General features: G+C 39.5%; 2 protein-coding genes across 2 annotated transcripts in view; one reads left to right on the forward strand and one right to left on the reverse strand.

Moving 5' to 3' along the window:
- The window catches only part of MORC1 (MORC family CW-type zinc finger 1), a 350,777-nt gene that overhangs the window by 205,012 nt on the left and 127,561 nt on the right, over nt 1-18,204 (reverse strand). The window contains exon 4 of the mRNA XM_027104268.1: nt 5,040-5,138. The gene's annotated coding sequence lies outside the window, so the exon portion shown is untranslated. The remainder of the gene's footprint in view (nt 1-5,039; nt 5,139-18,204) is intronic.
- On the forward strand, nt 4,105-6,176 carry CUNH3orf85 (chromosome unknown C3orf85 homolog; the record flags this gene model as incomplete). Its single annotated transcript, XM_027118630.1, has 2 exons — nt 4,105-4,278; nt 5,814-6,176. Coding segments are annotated over 2 exons (264 nt in total), but the record flags the coding sequence as incomplete, so codon positions are not given.

Raw genomic sequence — 18,204 nt, forward strand, 5'->3', positions numbered from 1 at the left:
TGAGGGTCCGCCTGCCGATGCAGGGGACACAGGTTTGTGCCCCGGTCTGGGAAGATCCCACATGCCACAGAGCGGCTGGGCCCGTGAGCCACGGTCGCTGAGCCTGCGCGTCCGGAGCCTGTGCTCCGCAACGGGAGAGGCCACAACAGTGAGAGGCCCGCGTACCACAAAAAAAAAAAAAAAAAAAAGTGGTTCAGAGAAGCAAGAAGAACTACAGTCCTGCAGCCTGTGGAACAAAAACCACATTCATAGAAAGATAGACAAGATGAAAAGGCAGAGGGCTACGTACCAGATGAAGGAACAAGATAAAACCCCAGAAAAATGGCTCAAATGGTTTTATGTTACGTATATTTTATCACAATAAAACAATTTTAAAAGTATATCTATCCTATCATTTTTCTTGTTCAGAAATGATAATTATTTATAAAGTCCAAACTCCTTGGTATGATGGCAATAATCCTTCCGAATGGAGCTCCAGCTTATCTTTCCAACATTATCTCTGACACATCTACACCACAAACAACCCTACCTTTCAATCACATTGGCAAAGCGAGGGTCATTGAACATGTGCCTTACTCTGATCCTCTGTTCCTCGGCTCTCCAAGCTTCTTCAGCCTGACATGTGTGCTTTTTGCTTCCACTCCCTTCCTCCTGGCTGTGGAAACTTTACAGCCTTTGAAGGTTAACTCAGAACCAACTTCTCTGTGAGGTCTTCCTGCCAATATTGGAATTAATCACTCCCCCTTCAGATACCTAGTCACAATATATCTTTTTATAATTATTTTAAAACTCTGAATATAATGTGAGTTCCTTAGTGGCAAGGATTATTTATTGTTTGTCTTTCCATGCAATGATGATTTTCAGAGTAGGAACTAGGGTGAGGCAAGTGGAGGTCTTATGGCACAAAATTTGTATAACCTTAAGAGTTAATTCCTTCTTTTTTTGTATTTTTTTAATTGAGGTATGATTCATTTACAATGTTGCATTAGTTTCAAGTGTACAGCAAAGTGATTCAGTTATACATATATATGTTCTTTTTCAGATTCTTTTCCATTATAGGTTATTACAAGCTACTGAGTAGAGTTTCCTGTGCTAAACAGTAGGTCCTTGTTGTTTTATCTCTCTGCCCCTCCATCTCCCGTGCTATCCCCTTTGGTAACCATAAGTTCATTTTCTATGTGAGTTAATTCCTTCTTATATTTTATGCCGTACTGACCTCACTTCATCCTGGTCTCAACTCTGGTGATTAACAATTTACCTTGACATTTGTTAATGCTTATAATGCATTGTATTAGTTATCTACTACAGCATAACTAATTTCCCCATACCTTAGCAGCTTAAAACAATAAACACTTACTATTTCACAGTCTCTAAGGGTCAGCAATTTGGAAGTGTCCTAGGTTCTGACTTAGGATCTCTCATGAGGTTGCAGTAAAGATATTAATGGGGGCTGTAGTCTTCTTTAGGTTTGACTGGAGCAAAAGCATCAGATTCCCAGGTGGTTCACTTACATGACTGTTGGTGGGACACTTCAGTTCCTTGACATGGAGGTCTCTCCCTCAGGGCTGCTTGAGTGCCCTCACACATGGCAGCTGACTGCCTTTAGAGCAAGTGATCCAAGAGCGGGGCACGGCAGGAGCTGTAATGTCTTTTATGTCTTAGCCACAGAAATCACACACTGTCATTGCCTCACTATCCTGTGGTTATACATGTCAACCCTACTAAGTGAAAGAGGGGACAACCCAGGATAGGAATACTAGGAGGCGGTGATCTTTGGGGGTCATCTTAGAGGATAGCTTCCATAGACATGCTAGTTTGATTATATTGATTAGATTACCTAGCAGCAGGTCAGTATTACTTCTGGCATCTGTTACTATTATCTTCTGAAGTTGATATTTGCTTTTTATTTTTAAATCATTGAATAAATAAAATTGTTAACATTTTATAAATGGACAATACATCTGAGTCATTCTCCTTTGTTCTTTTTAAAAAAAATTTATTTATTTCCTTATTTATTTTTGGCTGCATTGGGTCTTTGTTGCTGCATTTAGGCTTTCTCTAGTTGCGGCGAATGGGGGCTACTCTTCATTGTGGTGCACGGGCTTCTCATTACAGTGGCTTCTCTTGTTGCGGAGCATGGACTCTAGGTCCGCGGGCTTCAGTAGTTGTGGCACGCAGGCCCAGTAGTTGTGGTGCACAGGCTTAGCTGCTCCGCAGCATGTGGGATCTTCCCGAACCACGGCTTGAACCCGTGTCCCCTGCATTGGCAGGCGGATTCTTAACCACTGCACCACCAGGGAAGTCCCCTGACTCATTTTTCAATCCTCCATTAGTAGTACAGTGTTTTGCACTCAGAGGCAGCTTGATTGATGTATAATATCCAGAGAGGCTGTCATTTTCAATATCTGTTTAGAACTAGAGCTGACTAAATTGACAAATTAAAGTAGAAATAATAGAGCTGATAACTAGAGCTGATAACTAGAATAATAGAGCTGATAACTTGAGCTGCTTAGAGCTCAAGGCCAAGCTTGGAAAAGCATGAGATCATAAGGAATGTGTAAAGAATGATTATTTCCTTTTTTCTGTAAATACAAAATATTTTTATAATTATTGTTACTGTTATCTGGCCCCAAGCATTCCTCTCTCTTAGTAATAATATAGTGCAGTGGCTCTGAAGAGAGAATTCCATCTCCCTTTCCCACTAGCTCTGTAGCCTTGAACATATTATGTAACTTTTCTGTGCCTTAGTTTCCTTGTCTACATAATAAAGTAGACAGTATCACTTCTTAGGTTTGTTGTGAGTATTAAATAAGGTAATTCAGGTAGAACATTCAGCATAATGCTCAATTAGTGTTAACTTATTTATTTATTTATTTAAAACTCTAATCCAGCCACCTCTAACCATTATTGTCAGACATTGGTCTTTAGATTCCTAATGTCATACCTTTGTTCACATCATTCTTTCAGCTTCAAATTAAAAGACTTGCCCCTTCTCCCATTATGCTAAATATATTCTTTTCTTCAAGGAATAGTCTAAGCAATTTCCCTGACCATGAAAATGTCTGCTTGTGCTCCAGTGCTCCAATGCTTCATATCAACACCTTCTCCTAAGCTCCCTTAGCACAATCAAATCCTGTGTTGCCTTGTTTTATTTTGTATCTTAGACTCTTCATCCCCTCTCCTATAGAAGAGAGGTTTCATATCTTATAGAAAACTCACTGTAACCCTGATCTATAGATTATTGGTCAATGAAGGCTTGTTAATGATGAAGATGTAGACTGTCTAATGTAACATTACTTACAATTAGATTCTTAATAAATGCTTCTTTATCACAAGCAATGAACAGATTTTATTGTTATCATGAATAAGTCAAGAATATGTTCTTGCTTTATATTGATTCAAGTTACAACTCTGAACATGATTGCAGTTTTTTAAAGAATGAAAGCACAATATAGACTGTTAAAATTTCAAGATCCTAAAGAAGTATGGGTTTAAAAAAATTTTTTTTTCTTAATTCTAGAGTGGGAAGAAGATAGAAAATGCAAGCCTGTTTGATTTAAAGAAGGCTCTATCAATGTTAACAATTTTAACTACAGTGTCAGATTTGGGTCAGTCTACTTCAAAATGAAAGATATGTTCTATTTTGGAAGGCTAGGAAAGCAAGAATAAGATTGTAGACTTCCAGGTTTGAACCAAGTTGTTTATATGTATTAATGTATCCAATCCTTATAGTAAGGCTGTTATTGTCTTACTGTGTTATTATTGTACCCTTTACAGACAAGAAATCTAGAGCTCAGAGAAACTAAGCAACTTGCCTGAAAAAGTGACAGAGCTGAAATTTTAATTTAAGTCTGCAGGCTCCCATGCGTGAACAGAAACTCTGAAAATCTTCTCCACCACCACACAGCACTGGTTTTCATGCTGTACGATATGCAGGTCACACAGGGTTGTGACAGTACAATGATGCCACAGGAGTGAGGAGCAGCCTTCTCCCCCAGGGCATAGCTTTTCCAGAGTTTCCTTCTCAGTTGTCCATCCTTCCAAAGACCACAGCTGCTTTAAAAGGACACAGTTTCTTTAAGAGGAAACACTGAAATGTAAAACATTGCCTTAAGAGATGCTGTGCTTTTGGACTCAATTACAGGAGCGTTGGGAGCACCATTTTTATTGGAGGACCCATCAAACCAGTTCCTACATCTGAAAAGACACATATATTTTCAGGATTACTGGAACCCAGATCACAGTCCGAATACATGGGGAAACACACTGACTGATCAGGTATTTGCATTAGAAACAAATGGCCTTTCACCATCTCTCTTTTTATTTTATTTTTTTAATTTAATTTTTTTATTTTTTAAACTTTTTATTTTATATTGGAGTACAGTTGATTAACAATGTTGTGTTAGTTTCAGGTGTACAACAGAGTGATTCAGTTATACATACACAACATCTCTCTTTTTAAATAGGCATGGTTTCAGCTGGCATTAACATACCACCAGCCCAATTCCTAGTTTTTCTCTCTAGCTGCCCTGAGCTATACCTGCTTTTCCCTCCCCATGGAGTGGCTTTCATCTGGTAAATTCCACCTCCTCTTTCAAGATTAAGATCAAATGTCCCTCCTTTCTGAAGCTTTTTCCTTCTTCCCAGGAAGGCATTTGTCCTTCCTTTTTCTCTCCCCTTTGCAGGCTGTTCACATGTGAATAGCTCTCAAATGTCACCCTGGAATTATTTGTCGTATGTACCCAATCTCCCTAGCTAGACTACAAAGTAAGGTGCTTGTCTTATCCATCAAGGTCATTATTCTCAAGTTTCAGTGAACTAATTATTACATGTTTGGGTAGGTAGATGGATGGACCATTATCACATTTCAGTTCCCCCTTAGCTGTTCAGTAACTAATTTTCCTCCATGATAATTATCTAAGCCTTTAATGTCATTCCTTCATTTGCTTGCTTCTTGTACATTTTCCTACTTACTTATATTCTCACCCCAAGAGAAACAAAGAAGAAACTTTCATTAGCCAGTTTTATTTCATGCTTACCTTTTTGATGGAAGATGACATTGAAACTCCGGGTCAAATGAAGCTGCTGAATTATCTGAGAATTTCAATTATTCATGATTTCCCTCTACAATTTAGCAACTTAGAAAACAAAAATGTACAATTAATAATTTAATTAATTCTTTCACTTATTTTTCTTTCTTTTCACATGTATCAGGCTCTCACTATCACCAGGCATGAGGGTTGTATCATGTCATAAAGAAACTGAAGTCCTTGTTCTTCTGGGGCCTGGGTCCTATCCTTATTCTGCTTGGCTGGGTTTTAGCTCATCCACTAGGATCAGTTTCTGCTTAGCAATTGTTGATGAAAACCACCAGCTTGAATAATGCATTTAGTTTTATACCTGTTTTTCTCCAACAGGCATCATGTAGAAGTATTAAAACAAGACATTTGTTTATTCAGCAAATTAAATAATTACATAAGCTGGTAGACTGTGTCTTCTTTATGGAATATTGAAATTTTCAAGCACACTCCTGCCTAGAATTGTAGACCATTGCTGTAATCAACTGACAAATACCATAATGTAACAAGACCCTACTACATTTGTTCATACTGTGGCCCCTCACATACTGCAAAACATTTGAGCACCGAAGTAAACAGGTCACTAAAAGTGTGAAAACCAAACCTTACTCAGTATTATTCTTCCACTGTATTTCTGTCAGTCTTTTGAGAATACCTGCATGATAATCAGAATACTTGATGCAACATGTGTTCTAAATACTCAGAGATCGTGACTTGAGTTTCCTTTTGTTGCAGGCTCATGAAACATGGACTGCTTTGAAAACAACAGCACAGTATTATCTGAATGTGAATACTTTCACTCTTGACATGTCTACTGCCCAGTAAATGTGCTTTGCTGGTTAAATCAGGATAGCAAGAATAGAGGGAGACAAAAAGTGGCGATGTACCCAAACAACCAGCTTTGGAGACCTGAGGGCAAATCCATACCGTCTACTAGGTTATTTATTATGTCTGCCTCATGGAGCTGTTGAAAGGAGTAAATACGAAAACCCACATATAGACCTAGAATTAGAAATTCTCAATAAATGGTAGCTCTTAAAATGAGAACTAAAATAGAGACTGTAGTAATAACATTTACCAAAAAGGGGCTTTCATGGGAAAAGGAACTACAAAACAAAACAGTTGTGTCATTAAAATTGTCTGTCCAAAAAGAAAAAAAACCTCTCTGTTCGTAGCTCCGGCTTTCTATTGACTCTTCTTTAGGAGAGTTAGTTCACTTTTAATCCAAGGAAGGAAATGGGATCTCTCAAATGGAGCTCATCCTCTCCTCTTTTCTTCAATACTTGTCATTTCCTAAAGCCAGTCTATTCCAAGACCATATTTTTGAAACTGTTTTTAATCAACGCTGTACTGCTGGACTTCCCTGGTGGCACAGTTGTTAAGAATCCGCCTGCCAATGCAGGAGACATGGGTTCGAGCCCTGGTCTAGGAAGATCCCACGTGCTGCAGAGCAACTAAGCCGGTGTGCCACAACTACTGAAACCCGCGCGCCTAGATCCCGTGCTCCACAACAAAAGAAACCACTGCAACGAGAAGCCCGTACACCACAACCAAGAGTAGCCCCCTCTCGCCACAACTAGAGAAAGCCCACATGCAGCAATGAAGACCCAATGCAGCCAAAAGTAAATAAGTAAAAAAAAAAAAAGCTGTATTGCTGTGGGCAATAGAGAATCAAATCTTAACTCATACTGGGAAACATGATGATTAGGAATCCACTGGAAGCCACGTATCTGTAAAGTCTTCCTTAGCAATTTTGTAAAATTTGTGCAAGTTTTGCATTCTGGTCTGTAATATATTTATGTTTGCTTCACTATGAAATAATTTTAAAGAAATCTCACACCCGTTATCAGTCACTCCCCAACCCCCCCATGCCCCAGGCCTAGTAACCACTAATAAACTTTCTGTAGTTATAAAAAACTGATAGAAATAACATTTTAAACTTACTGGCCATGTGCTTTTATTAATCTTTCCAATAAAGCTGAAAAATTGACTCTATGGAAAACTGGACTACATTTATCCTAGAGTTTCCCATATATCCATGGAATACTTCAGTACTCTAGCTTGAGAAGTACTGAGAGATGATCTACCCAATCACCAAGACTGCCCCCCATAATCACAGATAAGTGGACTTTTTGCCTTCAGAAGTCTATTTCTCTGTATATCTAGGTCAATTGGTCTCTTCAGGGATTTCTTTTGGTAAATAGAAACATCCCCCACAAGACCATAGCTGGTCTTAGGTGGTCTTAAAACAGTCTTAAGCACTTTTTCAGCAACAAAAATCAGATGCCAAGAAGCTGCACTGTAAAGACTCTGGCCCAGCACTTTCTTCTCCAAAAGGGCACCAGCAGCTGCTCAATATTCCGCATTTCTTATCCCATCCCTTAGAGGTATTCTCAGTGAGAAATTTGAGGCTAATACATAATTTATTGTGTTAACTGTTATTCATCTCTAATACATATAAACGTAGATTTTTAAATCAAAACACAACTGAATAGACAAGAGAAAGAAAACGAATCATTTGGTTTTGCACTAAGAAACAAACTTGACAACAGTGATATACATTTTGCTACCACAAAGTTCTACTCTTTGATTGTTTAATAAAAAATTAGAGAATGCCTATGTACTGGTCAGGGTTTCCCAGAGAGGTGGAATCAATAGAATATCTATATAAATAAAAAGAGAATTATTTTAAAGAATTGACTCATGTTTACAGATGCTGGCAAGTCCAAAACTACAGGGTAGGTTAGCAGACTGGAGACCAGAGAAGCACCAACGTTGCAATTCAGGTCTAAAGGCCATTGGGCTAGAAAATCACGGAAGAGCCAATCTTGCAGTCTAAGTCCTCAGGCCATGTGCTGGTAGAATTCCCTCTTGCTCAGAAGAGGTCGGCCTGTTGTTCTATTCAGGCCTTCAACTGATTGGATGAGGCCTACCCACATTATGGAGGGCAATCTGCTTCACTCAAAGTCCACCAATTTAAGGGTTAATCTCATCCAAAAACACCCTTGCTGAAACACCCAGAATTATGTTTAACCACATATCTGGGCAGAGTGGCCAGCTGAGTTGACACATAAAGTTAACTACTACAACAAAGTTTAAGTTATTTAGATTGTCGACACATATTCACACACACACACTCACCAAGCTGTGATTGGAGCAACATATGGTGGAAAAAAAAAGAAAAAGACTTTCATCCATTCATTTTATTCAGTATACCACAAGAAAGAAGCTTGGTGGCTTGTGGGGCACTAATAATGGGAAATTATAAGTTAGCTGCCAGGTTGATTTTGATTTAGATAACACTAAGAAGAGATTCTGCAATTAGGTTGTTATCTGATCAAACAAGCATGGAAAGGCGGTTTCTTGTCTAAACAATTTTAAGAAATTATTAGAAATTAACAGGATGTCAGAAAATGAACAAACAAAACAGAGACAACCTAGGTCCACCTAAAATACTTTATGTAGAAATCTAGTAGTTAACTTCCACATAGCTGAGCAGGAAGAGGTGACTACTCAGTTGTACAGATAGGATTCAAGAAAACCCAGGTAATACATATTTAGCATCTGCATACAAAATTGCCTTAGACTACAAGAACTCTGAATTCAGGGCTTAAAGATATTGATCATATTGAGGTAGCAATTATCTGGCTGACTCACTCTAACTGATTATTTTCCCAGTGGTATGTGAATTGACATAGTGATTTTTTTTTGGTAGGGGTGGGGGACTCCTTTATGTCTGTATCTAATTTACAAATTGTATGTAAAATCTGCCTTTTTAAAGACTGAAGATTCATTCAATTTTTTTTTTTTTCGATACGCGGGCCGCTCACTGTCGTGGTCCCTCCCGTTGCGGAGCGCAGGTTCCGGACGCGCAGGCTCAGCGGCCATGGCTCATGGGCCCAAGCCGCTCCGCGGCATGTGGGATCTTCCCAGACCGGGGCACGAACCCGTGTCCCCTGCATCGGCAGGCGGACTCTCAACCACTGCGCCACCAGGGAAGCCCTCTTTCAACATTTTTAAGAGACCAGAACAAACTAAAGCAATCTGGACAATATTAGGAAAAATAGAGAGGATCAGAGATGACACTTTTCCTCACTTACTTCCTGAGCCTCTACATGACCTCCATGGTTGGGTGTTTACATGTTCCACTGCAGCATTAAGAACATAACTGCTGTGGTGACTCTGAATTCTTCTAAGTAGAAGGTTTTCATTTTAAGGTCTAAAGGGAACCATGTTGATTTGCCCTCTTTGTCTGATTGATTAAATAGGCACAGTATTTAAGTGGAAGTGACTGATAATGATATTCCCACAAAATTCAGACTCCCCTGAGACTTCAGTGCAAATTTGAGGCTCACCAACTTCACTCTTATTGCATAAACAGTATCTGTTAAGTTTTCCTGTATTTTTATAGAACCAGTCAACAAATATGCCAAAGATCAGACTGACCCTTTTAATGGTCTCTTGGACACTCTACCCTCTAGTATTCCTGTAATTCTGTTTCATAGGTTCCCAGTGGATGTTTCAATGCTAAACTGGTCCAAGGAAATAATTCCAAGCCTTCCTCAATGCAATTCATGAGAAGCATGGTTCTAATATTGTTATATATCCTGCTCAAAAACCTGTTGTTTTAAAACTTTTGACTGATGAAGAGGGGAGGAAATAACATGTTTTTTATTGACATAGACTTTGCTGTGTACTATACTAGACAGTTTATATACTTAGATATATTCCCCAGATAGAGCTAACTAGAGGTAGCTCTAAAATAGTAATTAAAATGTCTACATTTAAATACTGGCTTCACCATTGCTAGCTATGCCATCTTGTGGAATTAATTACCCCTCTGGGCCTCAGTTTCCTCTTCTGTAATATGGGAATAATTGGACTTACTTAATGTGAGGAATACTTAAAATGATATACATAAAGCACTTAGAACACTGCCTGGCATGTAAATAAACACTCAATAAAAGTCAGCTATTCTAAAAAAGAAAAGTTAGCTATTATTCTTACCTTGCCGAATGTTTCATGACAGTTCATGCCCTTTTCACTGTATCACAATTTTGCTCCTGAATTCTGTTGCCCAGAACTCAAAGCTCCCCATGATCTCGCCCCTCTCCTATTATTTCCTCTACTCTCCTCAAATACTCTTGCTATGTTGCATCCTTTATTGATTCATTTATTTACTTATTTAACGAACACCATGGCCATCTTTCTTTGGCCTAGTCAAGGTAGAGGTACAAAGAGGACTGAGACACACTCCCTTCTCCACAGAGCTTTAAATTCAGGAAGAGATATAAGTATCCACTGTATTAATACAGATGAATTACAGAAACTCAATTTACAAATCATGTGTGCACAGAGGATAGAGAGCTTACTCAGCCTGGGGGCATCAGGGAAAGCTTCACTGAGGAGATAACTTTAGATTTAGGTTTCAAAGGACACGTAAGAATAACATGTAGGGCTGCCCTGGTGGCGCAGTCGTTGAGAGTCCGTCTGCTGATGCAGGGGACATGGGTTCGTGCCCCGGTCCAGGAAGATCCCACATGCCGCGGAGCGGCTGGGCCTGTGAGCCATGGCCACTGAGCCTGCGCGTCCGGAGCCTGTGCTCCGCAATGGGAGAGGCCACAACAGTGAGAGGCCCACGTACTGGAAAAAAAAAAAAAAGAATAACATGTATATGCCATCACTATAATGACAGCTTTTCTATGATACTATATTTAATACTTATAGTATATATTTAAACTAATATTATTATAGTATAAATTTATACTATTACACTATTGTAGTATAAGTGTTTTAAGATCAAAATTTACATGAGATTTGTATTTGCAACTCCACCAATATCCAGGACAGTGCCTGGTATGCAGTGAGAATTTGATGAATCAATTGGTACTGTTAAGAAGGATGACTATCAGGGAGGTAAGTAGTATTCACAAGAGTTTCCTGTTACCTTTTGCTATAGACTGAACGTTTGTGACTCCCCCAAAATTCATATGTTGTATTCTAATCCCCAATGTAATGGGTTTGGAGGTGGGAACTTTGAGGTGATTAGGTCAGAGAGTGGAACTTTCATGAATGGGATTAGTGCCCTTATGAAAAAGACCCCAGAGATCTCCCTTTCCCTTTCTTCTATGAGAGGACACAGCAAGATGGCCCTCTAGGATCCAAGAAGCAGGCTCTCACCAGACACCAAATCTACTGGCACCTTGATTTTAAACTTCCCAGGCTCCAGAACTATAGGAAATAAATTTCCGTTGTTTATGGTGTTCTGTTATAGCAGCACAAACGAACTAAGACACCTTCTTGTATCAGTGGCCGGACAAACAAATAAGATGCAATATAATTTATCCAGTGAATCAATAAGAGAACTCAATAACATTTTTTTTTCATTTCTAGCCTTTAGTTTCATCCACAGAGCAGACCCAATCTCAAAAGACATCCATCCTCCTGTGGCAATTCATTATAATTTAAATAGACTAATGAATGGGAGTACTGTACATATAGAACAAATTAAAAATGAAGTTATTTATTTTCATGTGTTGATTTTACTTATTCTATTTATTTTCTTCAAACTGATCTAGGACATCTTAGGCAACTGAACCAGCAGAGAATATATACATATATATATATATATATATAAAATCTTCAATGATAGTGACAGCCTGAATTAATTTTATTGAAAGTAATTTAGCATTGACTGGTTAAATATATAAACTACCCATCTGAAGCAGAGATATTGCCAGACTCCTTCAAATTAGAGACAAAAAACAAATCTTTGGAGATTACATCACAAATTGGAACTGTCTTAGATGGCAGTTCAAATGTAAAAATAAAATAAATTATCTAAATTCAAAATATTTTATGTCATCCATCACAGTGACAAAAGCAGCTGCATTTTCTCCTTATGATCATAAGGTTAGAAAACAAGCTAATTATTTTTTAGCAGACAGTTTCAGGAAAGGTATGCCTTCTTAGGCCTACCCTCTTTTGCTCCATCAAAAGTATATTTTAAAAGGGGTTCTTTGATGATCTTTAATCCAGGCAGTAACTACAGAGAGGAAAACAATGACTTGTAGTATAGTTGAAATTTTAGAAACCTTTAAATTTACCATACACAGCTCTCTGACATTTTTCCTGAGAGGCTTAAAGTTTAACTCCTAATTCTGCCTCTTCCTTGAGGGATGGGAAGGATGTAGTCTGGTATTTAAGAATGTAATCTCTGGAGCCAGAGGTCTGGGGTCATGGTTCCTTGGCTAGCATTGTCTCCTTGGTCATGTCACTTATCCCTGCTATGGCTGAGTTTGCCATCTGTGAAACAGGAATGATAAGTGCACCGACCTCAGTGGGGTGGAGCAGGGCTTGCACGAGATGTGTTTCTGGCACAAAACAGGCTTTCTACAAATTCTTGCTTGCAGTAATGGAATGCACGTATCTCCACTTTGTTTTCCAAAATAGATTTAACTATTAGGAAAATTCTGCATCTCATAAACACACAAGGGATACTTTCTTTTTTAAGCTATAAATATACCTGATTATGATAACAGTGTTGAAAACATTTCCACTAAGGACCCCAGTCAACAATTTTATCACCTGAATTTCTGCTTTTTAGTTCACAGACCAACATAGATCATTTTCCCTTAATGTACCATAAAATGGTTACCCAAATGATGACAAGCAGGAAGAAATTAAAACTCAGGGAGCCCCCAAGTGTGGGTATTTCCAAAACAACAGAGATTAATCTTACTATTGTTCTGTTTTTCTAAAGAATCTCAAACATTGACCCCACAGCTATACATTTGTGACTTGCTATGTTTGAACCACTACAACTACTTTGTGTTGAGTGTCAAAGATGAATGGGAGCAGCCCCTGCTGTTAAGAATCTCAAGGGACTCAAGTGTAATGAGGGGTCTCCTTATGTGTAAGCTGGGGTGATGAAAGTGCCACAGTGGTAGTTATAGCAGCAAAAGGCTCTCAATGGCCTGGTGTCTGCCTGTACCTCTGATCTCATCCTGGGCTCCCACTCATGACATGTTCCAGTCACACTGGCCTTCACCGTTATTGTAAAGCATGCCAAGTCTGCTCCAACCTCAGAGACTTACACTTCCCTCTGCCTGGATTCTTTTTCCCATGAGGTTCACAACGTTGGCTTCTTCTTATCATTTAAATCTCAGGTCAAGTGCTCCTCCTCAGTGAAAGCATCCCTGACCAACTGGTCTTAAGTAGCTAACTGCATCAGTTTACAGACGTAGTGGCTTCAGCAATATGAATTTATTTTTTAACATCTTTATTGCAGTATAATTGCTTTACAATGGTGTGTTAGTTTCTGCTGTATAACAAAGTGAATCAGTTATACATATACATATATTCCCATATCTCCTCCTTCTTGCGTCTGCCTCCCACCCTACCTATCCCACCTCTCTAGGTGGTCACAAAGCACCGAGCTGATCTCCCTGTGCTATGCAGCTGCTTCCCACTGGCTATCTATTTTACATTTGGTAGTGCATATATGTCCATGCTACTCTCTCACTTCATCTCAGCTTACCCTCCCTCCTCCCCATGTCCTCAAGTCCATTCTCTACATCTGCGTCTTTATTCCTGTCCTGCCCTTAGGTTCTTCAGAACCTTTTTTTTTTTTTTAGACTCCATATATATGTGTGAGCATACGGTATTGTTTTCTCTTTCTGACTGACTTCACTCTGTATGACAGACTCTAGGTCCATCCACCTCACTACAAATAATAAAGTGATAACTCAATTTCGTTCTTTTTATGGCTGGGTAATATTCCAACAATATGAATTTATAATCTTACAGTTCAGTAGGTCAGAGGTCCAACACCCATCTCACAGGTGTCAAATATCAGCAGGGCTGTGTTTCTTTCGGAACAACCTTGGTGAGAATCTGTTTCCTTGTCTTTCCCAGATTCTAGGAAATCCTTGGCTCATGGTCCCTTTCTTCCATGCTCAAAACCAGCAGTGTTGGGTCTTCCCTGGTGGCACAGTGGTTAAGAATCCGCCTGCCAATGCAGGGGACATGGGTTCGTGCCCCGGTCCGGGAAGATCCCACATGCCGCGGAGTGGCTGGGCCCATGAGCCATGGCCACTGAGCCTGCGCGTCCGGAGCCTGTGATCGCAATGGGAGAGGCCACGACAGTGAGAGGCCCACGCACCGTGATGAAGAGTGGCCCCCGCTCGCCGCAACTGGAGAAAGCCCTCGCACAGAAACGAAGACGCAACAGCCAAAAATAAATAAATAAATTATTTTTTAAAAAACCCCAAAAGCCAACAATGTTGCATCCTTTCCGCCTTTATTAATCATCATTCTCTCTCTCTTTCTCTTCTCCCCTCACACTTTGACCAGAGCTGGGAAATGTTCTCCTTTTTTAAGGACTTGTGATTAGACTGGATGCACCTGAATAATCCAGCATAATCTCCCCATATCAAAGTTCTTAATCTTAATCACATCTGTAACATCTCTTTTGCCATGTAAAATAACATGATCACAGATTCCCAGGGTTACAGTGTGGACATCTTTGGGGTCTCATAGTTCTGTCTAACACACTGCCACACTTAACTCTCCCCTAGTCTCTGTTATATTGCCTTTTTATTTCTTATTATTTTTTGTAGCATCATATGAAATCCTCTTATTTATTTTTTTGCTCTTGTTTATTTATTTACTTATAATTTACTTATTAGTACACATTCCTTTATTATATGAAAGTCCCTTCATCTACCCATTTCCCCGACACTATTCTGTAATATTGAGAATAAGAATTTGGTCTCTACCTTGATGACAGCAGCACCCCCAACCCCTAGAGCAGTTTCTGGCATAACATAGGCACTCAATGAATTCCCTGTTAAATGAATAAATAAACTCAGCTTTGGTAACTGATGTAAGCTTTAGAGAAAAGGTGCTCCCTAAATTAAGTCTCGAAGATAGGTAAGGAGATTATGGGGTGAAAATTAGGGATTGGACCTTCCAGCCTGTGCAAGAGAAAGCAACATCACTGTAGAATGACAACAGTGATCTTGGAGGAGTGGCCAAGGATGAGAGAGGCTGAAAAAAATGAGTCAGAGGCAAATCACCAAAGACTTTTCAGACTTCATGTTGCATGTAATGAGAGCCATTGAAGATTTAGGTTTGTTTGAATTTTCTTTATTTTGGCTGCATTGGGTCTTTGTTGCTGCGTGTGGGCTTTCTCTGATTGCAGTGAGCGGGGCTACTCTTCATTGCAGTGCACGGGCTTCTCATTGCGGTGGCTTCTCCTGTTGCAGAGCATGGGCTCTAGGTGCACGGGCTTCAGTAGTTGTGGCATGCAGGCTCAGTAGTTGTGGCACATGGGCTTAGTTGCTCTGCGGCATGTGGGATCTTCCCGGACCAGGGATCGAACAAGAGTCCCCTGCATTGGCAGGATCACTGCACCACCAAGGAAGTCTCACAGACCTTGTAATTCTTGAAAGAATTCTATGGTAGTTATACCTAAGAAGCTCATTGCATGGTACTGAGGTAGTAGAAATTATATGTAAAGAGAGTTTTATTTATAAAACTCCTGAGGATTTTTCAATAAATTACGATGATGTCACAGTTATTTTCTGTTTCATCACTGGGTCATCTGACAATAATGATGTCTATAATTCATTACTCCCTGTAAGTACGGTGATAGGTAGCACTCAGATCTATTGTCTGATCTCAGCAGAGAAAAGCTATTAACCTGTGTCACCATATCTCTGCAGCCAGGAATGAATCTTTGGGGAAGTAGAGAGTCCTGTGGGCCATGGCAGCTCACTGTTCTGGCTGACTGGAAACAATAAACAACCTTTTCATTTTTTAACTCTCACTACAGCTGGGCTCGGTTCGAAGACTGCAGTTTCCCGGCCAGGTCTCCCATACACATTCTTATCCTCCACTTCCAAATTCTGAGAGTACATCAGCCATCCCAACTGCTTGCTATCATTCCAAAAAAGAAAGGCCTGCCTTGGGATAATACTTTCAGTTGTGACAGAATACCCTGGATTGGGAGTTGTCTTGTAAAGGATCTCTTCAAAAGATGATTACACTTTCTTACTAGGTGGAACCTTTGAAAAGTGGGTAAGAAATTCATTCTTTGTGTCGTGCTTTAGGAAGCACGATATGTAGTAGATACGAGCATCATCTCTGGATCGAGTACCAGCTCTGCCATTTTGAATTCTGCCAATAGTACCTCAATATTATATTTTCTCTGGTCCTCAGTTTCCTCATGTGGGACATGGAAGCAATAAAGCAACCATTTCATAGGGTTGTTGTGAGCTTAAATAAGGCATATAAGAGAATGAGACTTGCAATGTAAGTTCTGTGAGGGTGAGAGAAATTTGACTCCACTCTTACATATCCAGTTCAGTACAGAAGTTTTTAAAGCATGGTCTGGGGACTCCTAAGGGATCCCCAAGACTCTGGCAGGGTGGGGTCATGAGGTCAAAACTATTTTAGTAAAAATACTAGGACACTATTTGCCTTTTTTATCTCATTCTCACATGAGTGCAGAATGGAATTTTCCAGAAACTAGATGGTGAGAGATATTGCAGTAGATAGAATGAGGAAGCAGACATGAGAAAATCCAGCTGCCTTCTATTAAAGAGATTTGCAAGATTATAAAACAATGACTCTCTTCTCACTAACTTCATTTTGCTTTGGAAAAAATAGTTTTTCACATTAAAATGTTTTATGTTAACGTGTAATGGATTTATATTATTACGGTTAAGAGAATTAATAAATACACATTTTAATGTACTTTTTAATACAGTAAATATCAATGGCTACAGCTCACATAATCAAAGTTTCTTTGAGGCCTTAAACAATTTCTAAGAGTGTAAAGGGGTCCTGAGACCAAGAAAACCAAGAACCACTAATTTAGCACAAGCCTGGCACATGGTAACCACTTAACAAAATAATGATTGGATTGCTAGAATAGGGCTTGGCTTAGGGTAAGTGCTCAATAAATGAGTGTTCCACTGCTGCTGCTGCTGGTGCTGCTGATGTGTTGACGGTGGTGATGAAAATCATGATGTGAAGTTTGCTGGGAGCCTTCTATATGACTGGAGTAAATATAACAGTAATTTTTAATAGAAACCTTACCTTGCCTTAGGCATGGCAGACGTTAGAGTTTAATGTAACACAGAATTATTTTCAGCGTTTAGACTCTCTTTTTCTTAGCTTATTCTTTTCCTAATGGGGTTGCTCATTCTCATCCTACCAGAAGCACTTTGGAATTGAGCCAAATTCAGAATGCTAGGTATGGCACCAGATTGAATGATACGAATCAGGATCTCTGTGTTCCACAAATTAAGGAGTCATGGACATGTACTTAATATTTACTGTTAAAACTAGAGGGAGAACATGCCTCTAAAGCTTCTCAACAGACAGGGTGATGGAGGTTTCCATGCCCGCAATCCTCCTCTCAATTCTCCTTCCTTCTGCATTGTCTAGTCCAGCTACTAGAACACAGACTTACATTTTGTCTAGATATGCCACTACACTGGCTCTCCAGGAAGAAAAACATTTCTGGGTAGTGTTTGCTGATTTCCACGGTGTAAATACTCCCACCATGACCGGTTTCAAGCTGCTTCTATGATGTTACTAACCTCCAAGTTGGGAGGAAAAACATATAATCAGCTCATAGTTGGTTTGAGCTGGTCCCCAGCATATCACTGGTGCTGGCCCTGCACTCCGACATTAAGTTCAATTAAGTTCTGGCACTAAGTTCAACTACTTGCCTGGCTTTCCTAGAGCTTTGATCATTGGTCCCAACCTCTCACCCAATTTTGCTGCCCCAATACCTCCAAATAGTCAGTATCCTCAGGTCCCAAGATTATCTCCTGCTACTTCTGCTTTTGCACTTTGCCAAACTATCACCTCTGGGTTCTAAAATCCCTTCTTCATCCTTCTGCTTATTCACTTGCTATGCAATTTTTTATTGACAAACTAAAGGGCTTCTTCCTCAGTAAAATCTTCTCTGATCACATAAAAGTATCACTAATGTCTTTCCTCTGAAATGATGGGACATATTAAAGGATAATATCTAATCTGAATAATGGTGAGATTATTGGTTATCCAAAATATATCTATATGGTGTTGTGGAAACAGCTCAGCACTGCTT

The sequence above is a fragment of the Aethalodelphis obliquidens genome, unplaced genomic scaffold (assembly GCF_003676395.1).
Source record: "Aethalodelphis obliquidens isolate GAN/ISIS:26980383/991018 unplaced genomic scaffold, ASM367639v1 scaffold1, whole genome shotgun sequence".
Lineage (NCBI taxonomy): Eukaryota > Metazoa > Chordata > Mammalia > Artiodactyla > Delphinidae > Aethalodelphis > Aethalodelphis obliquidens.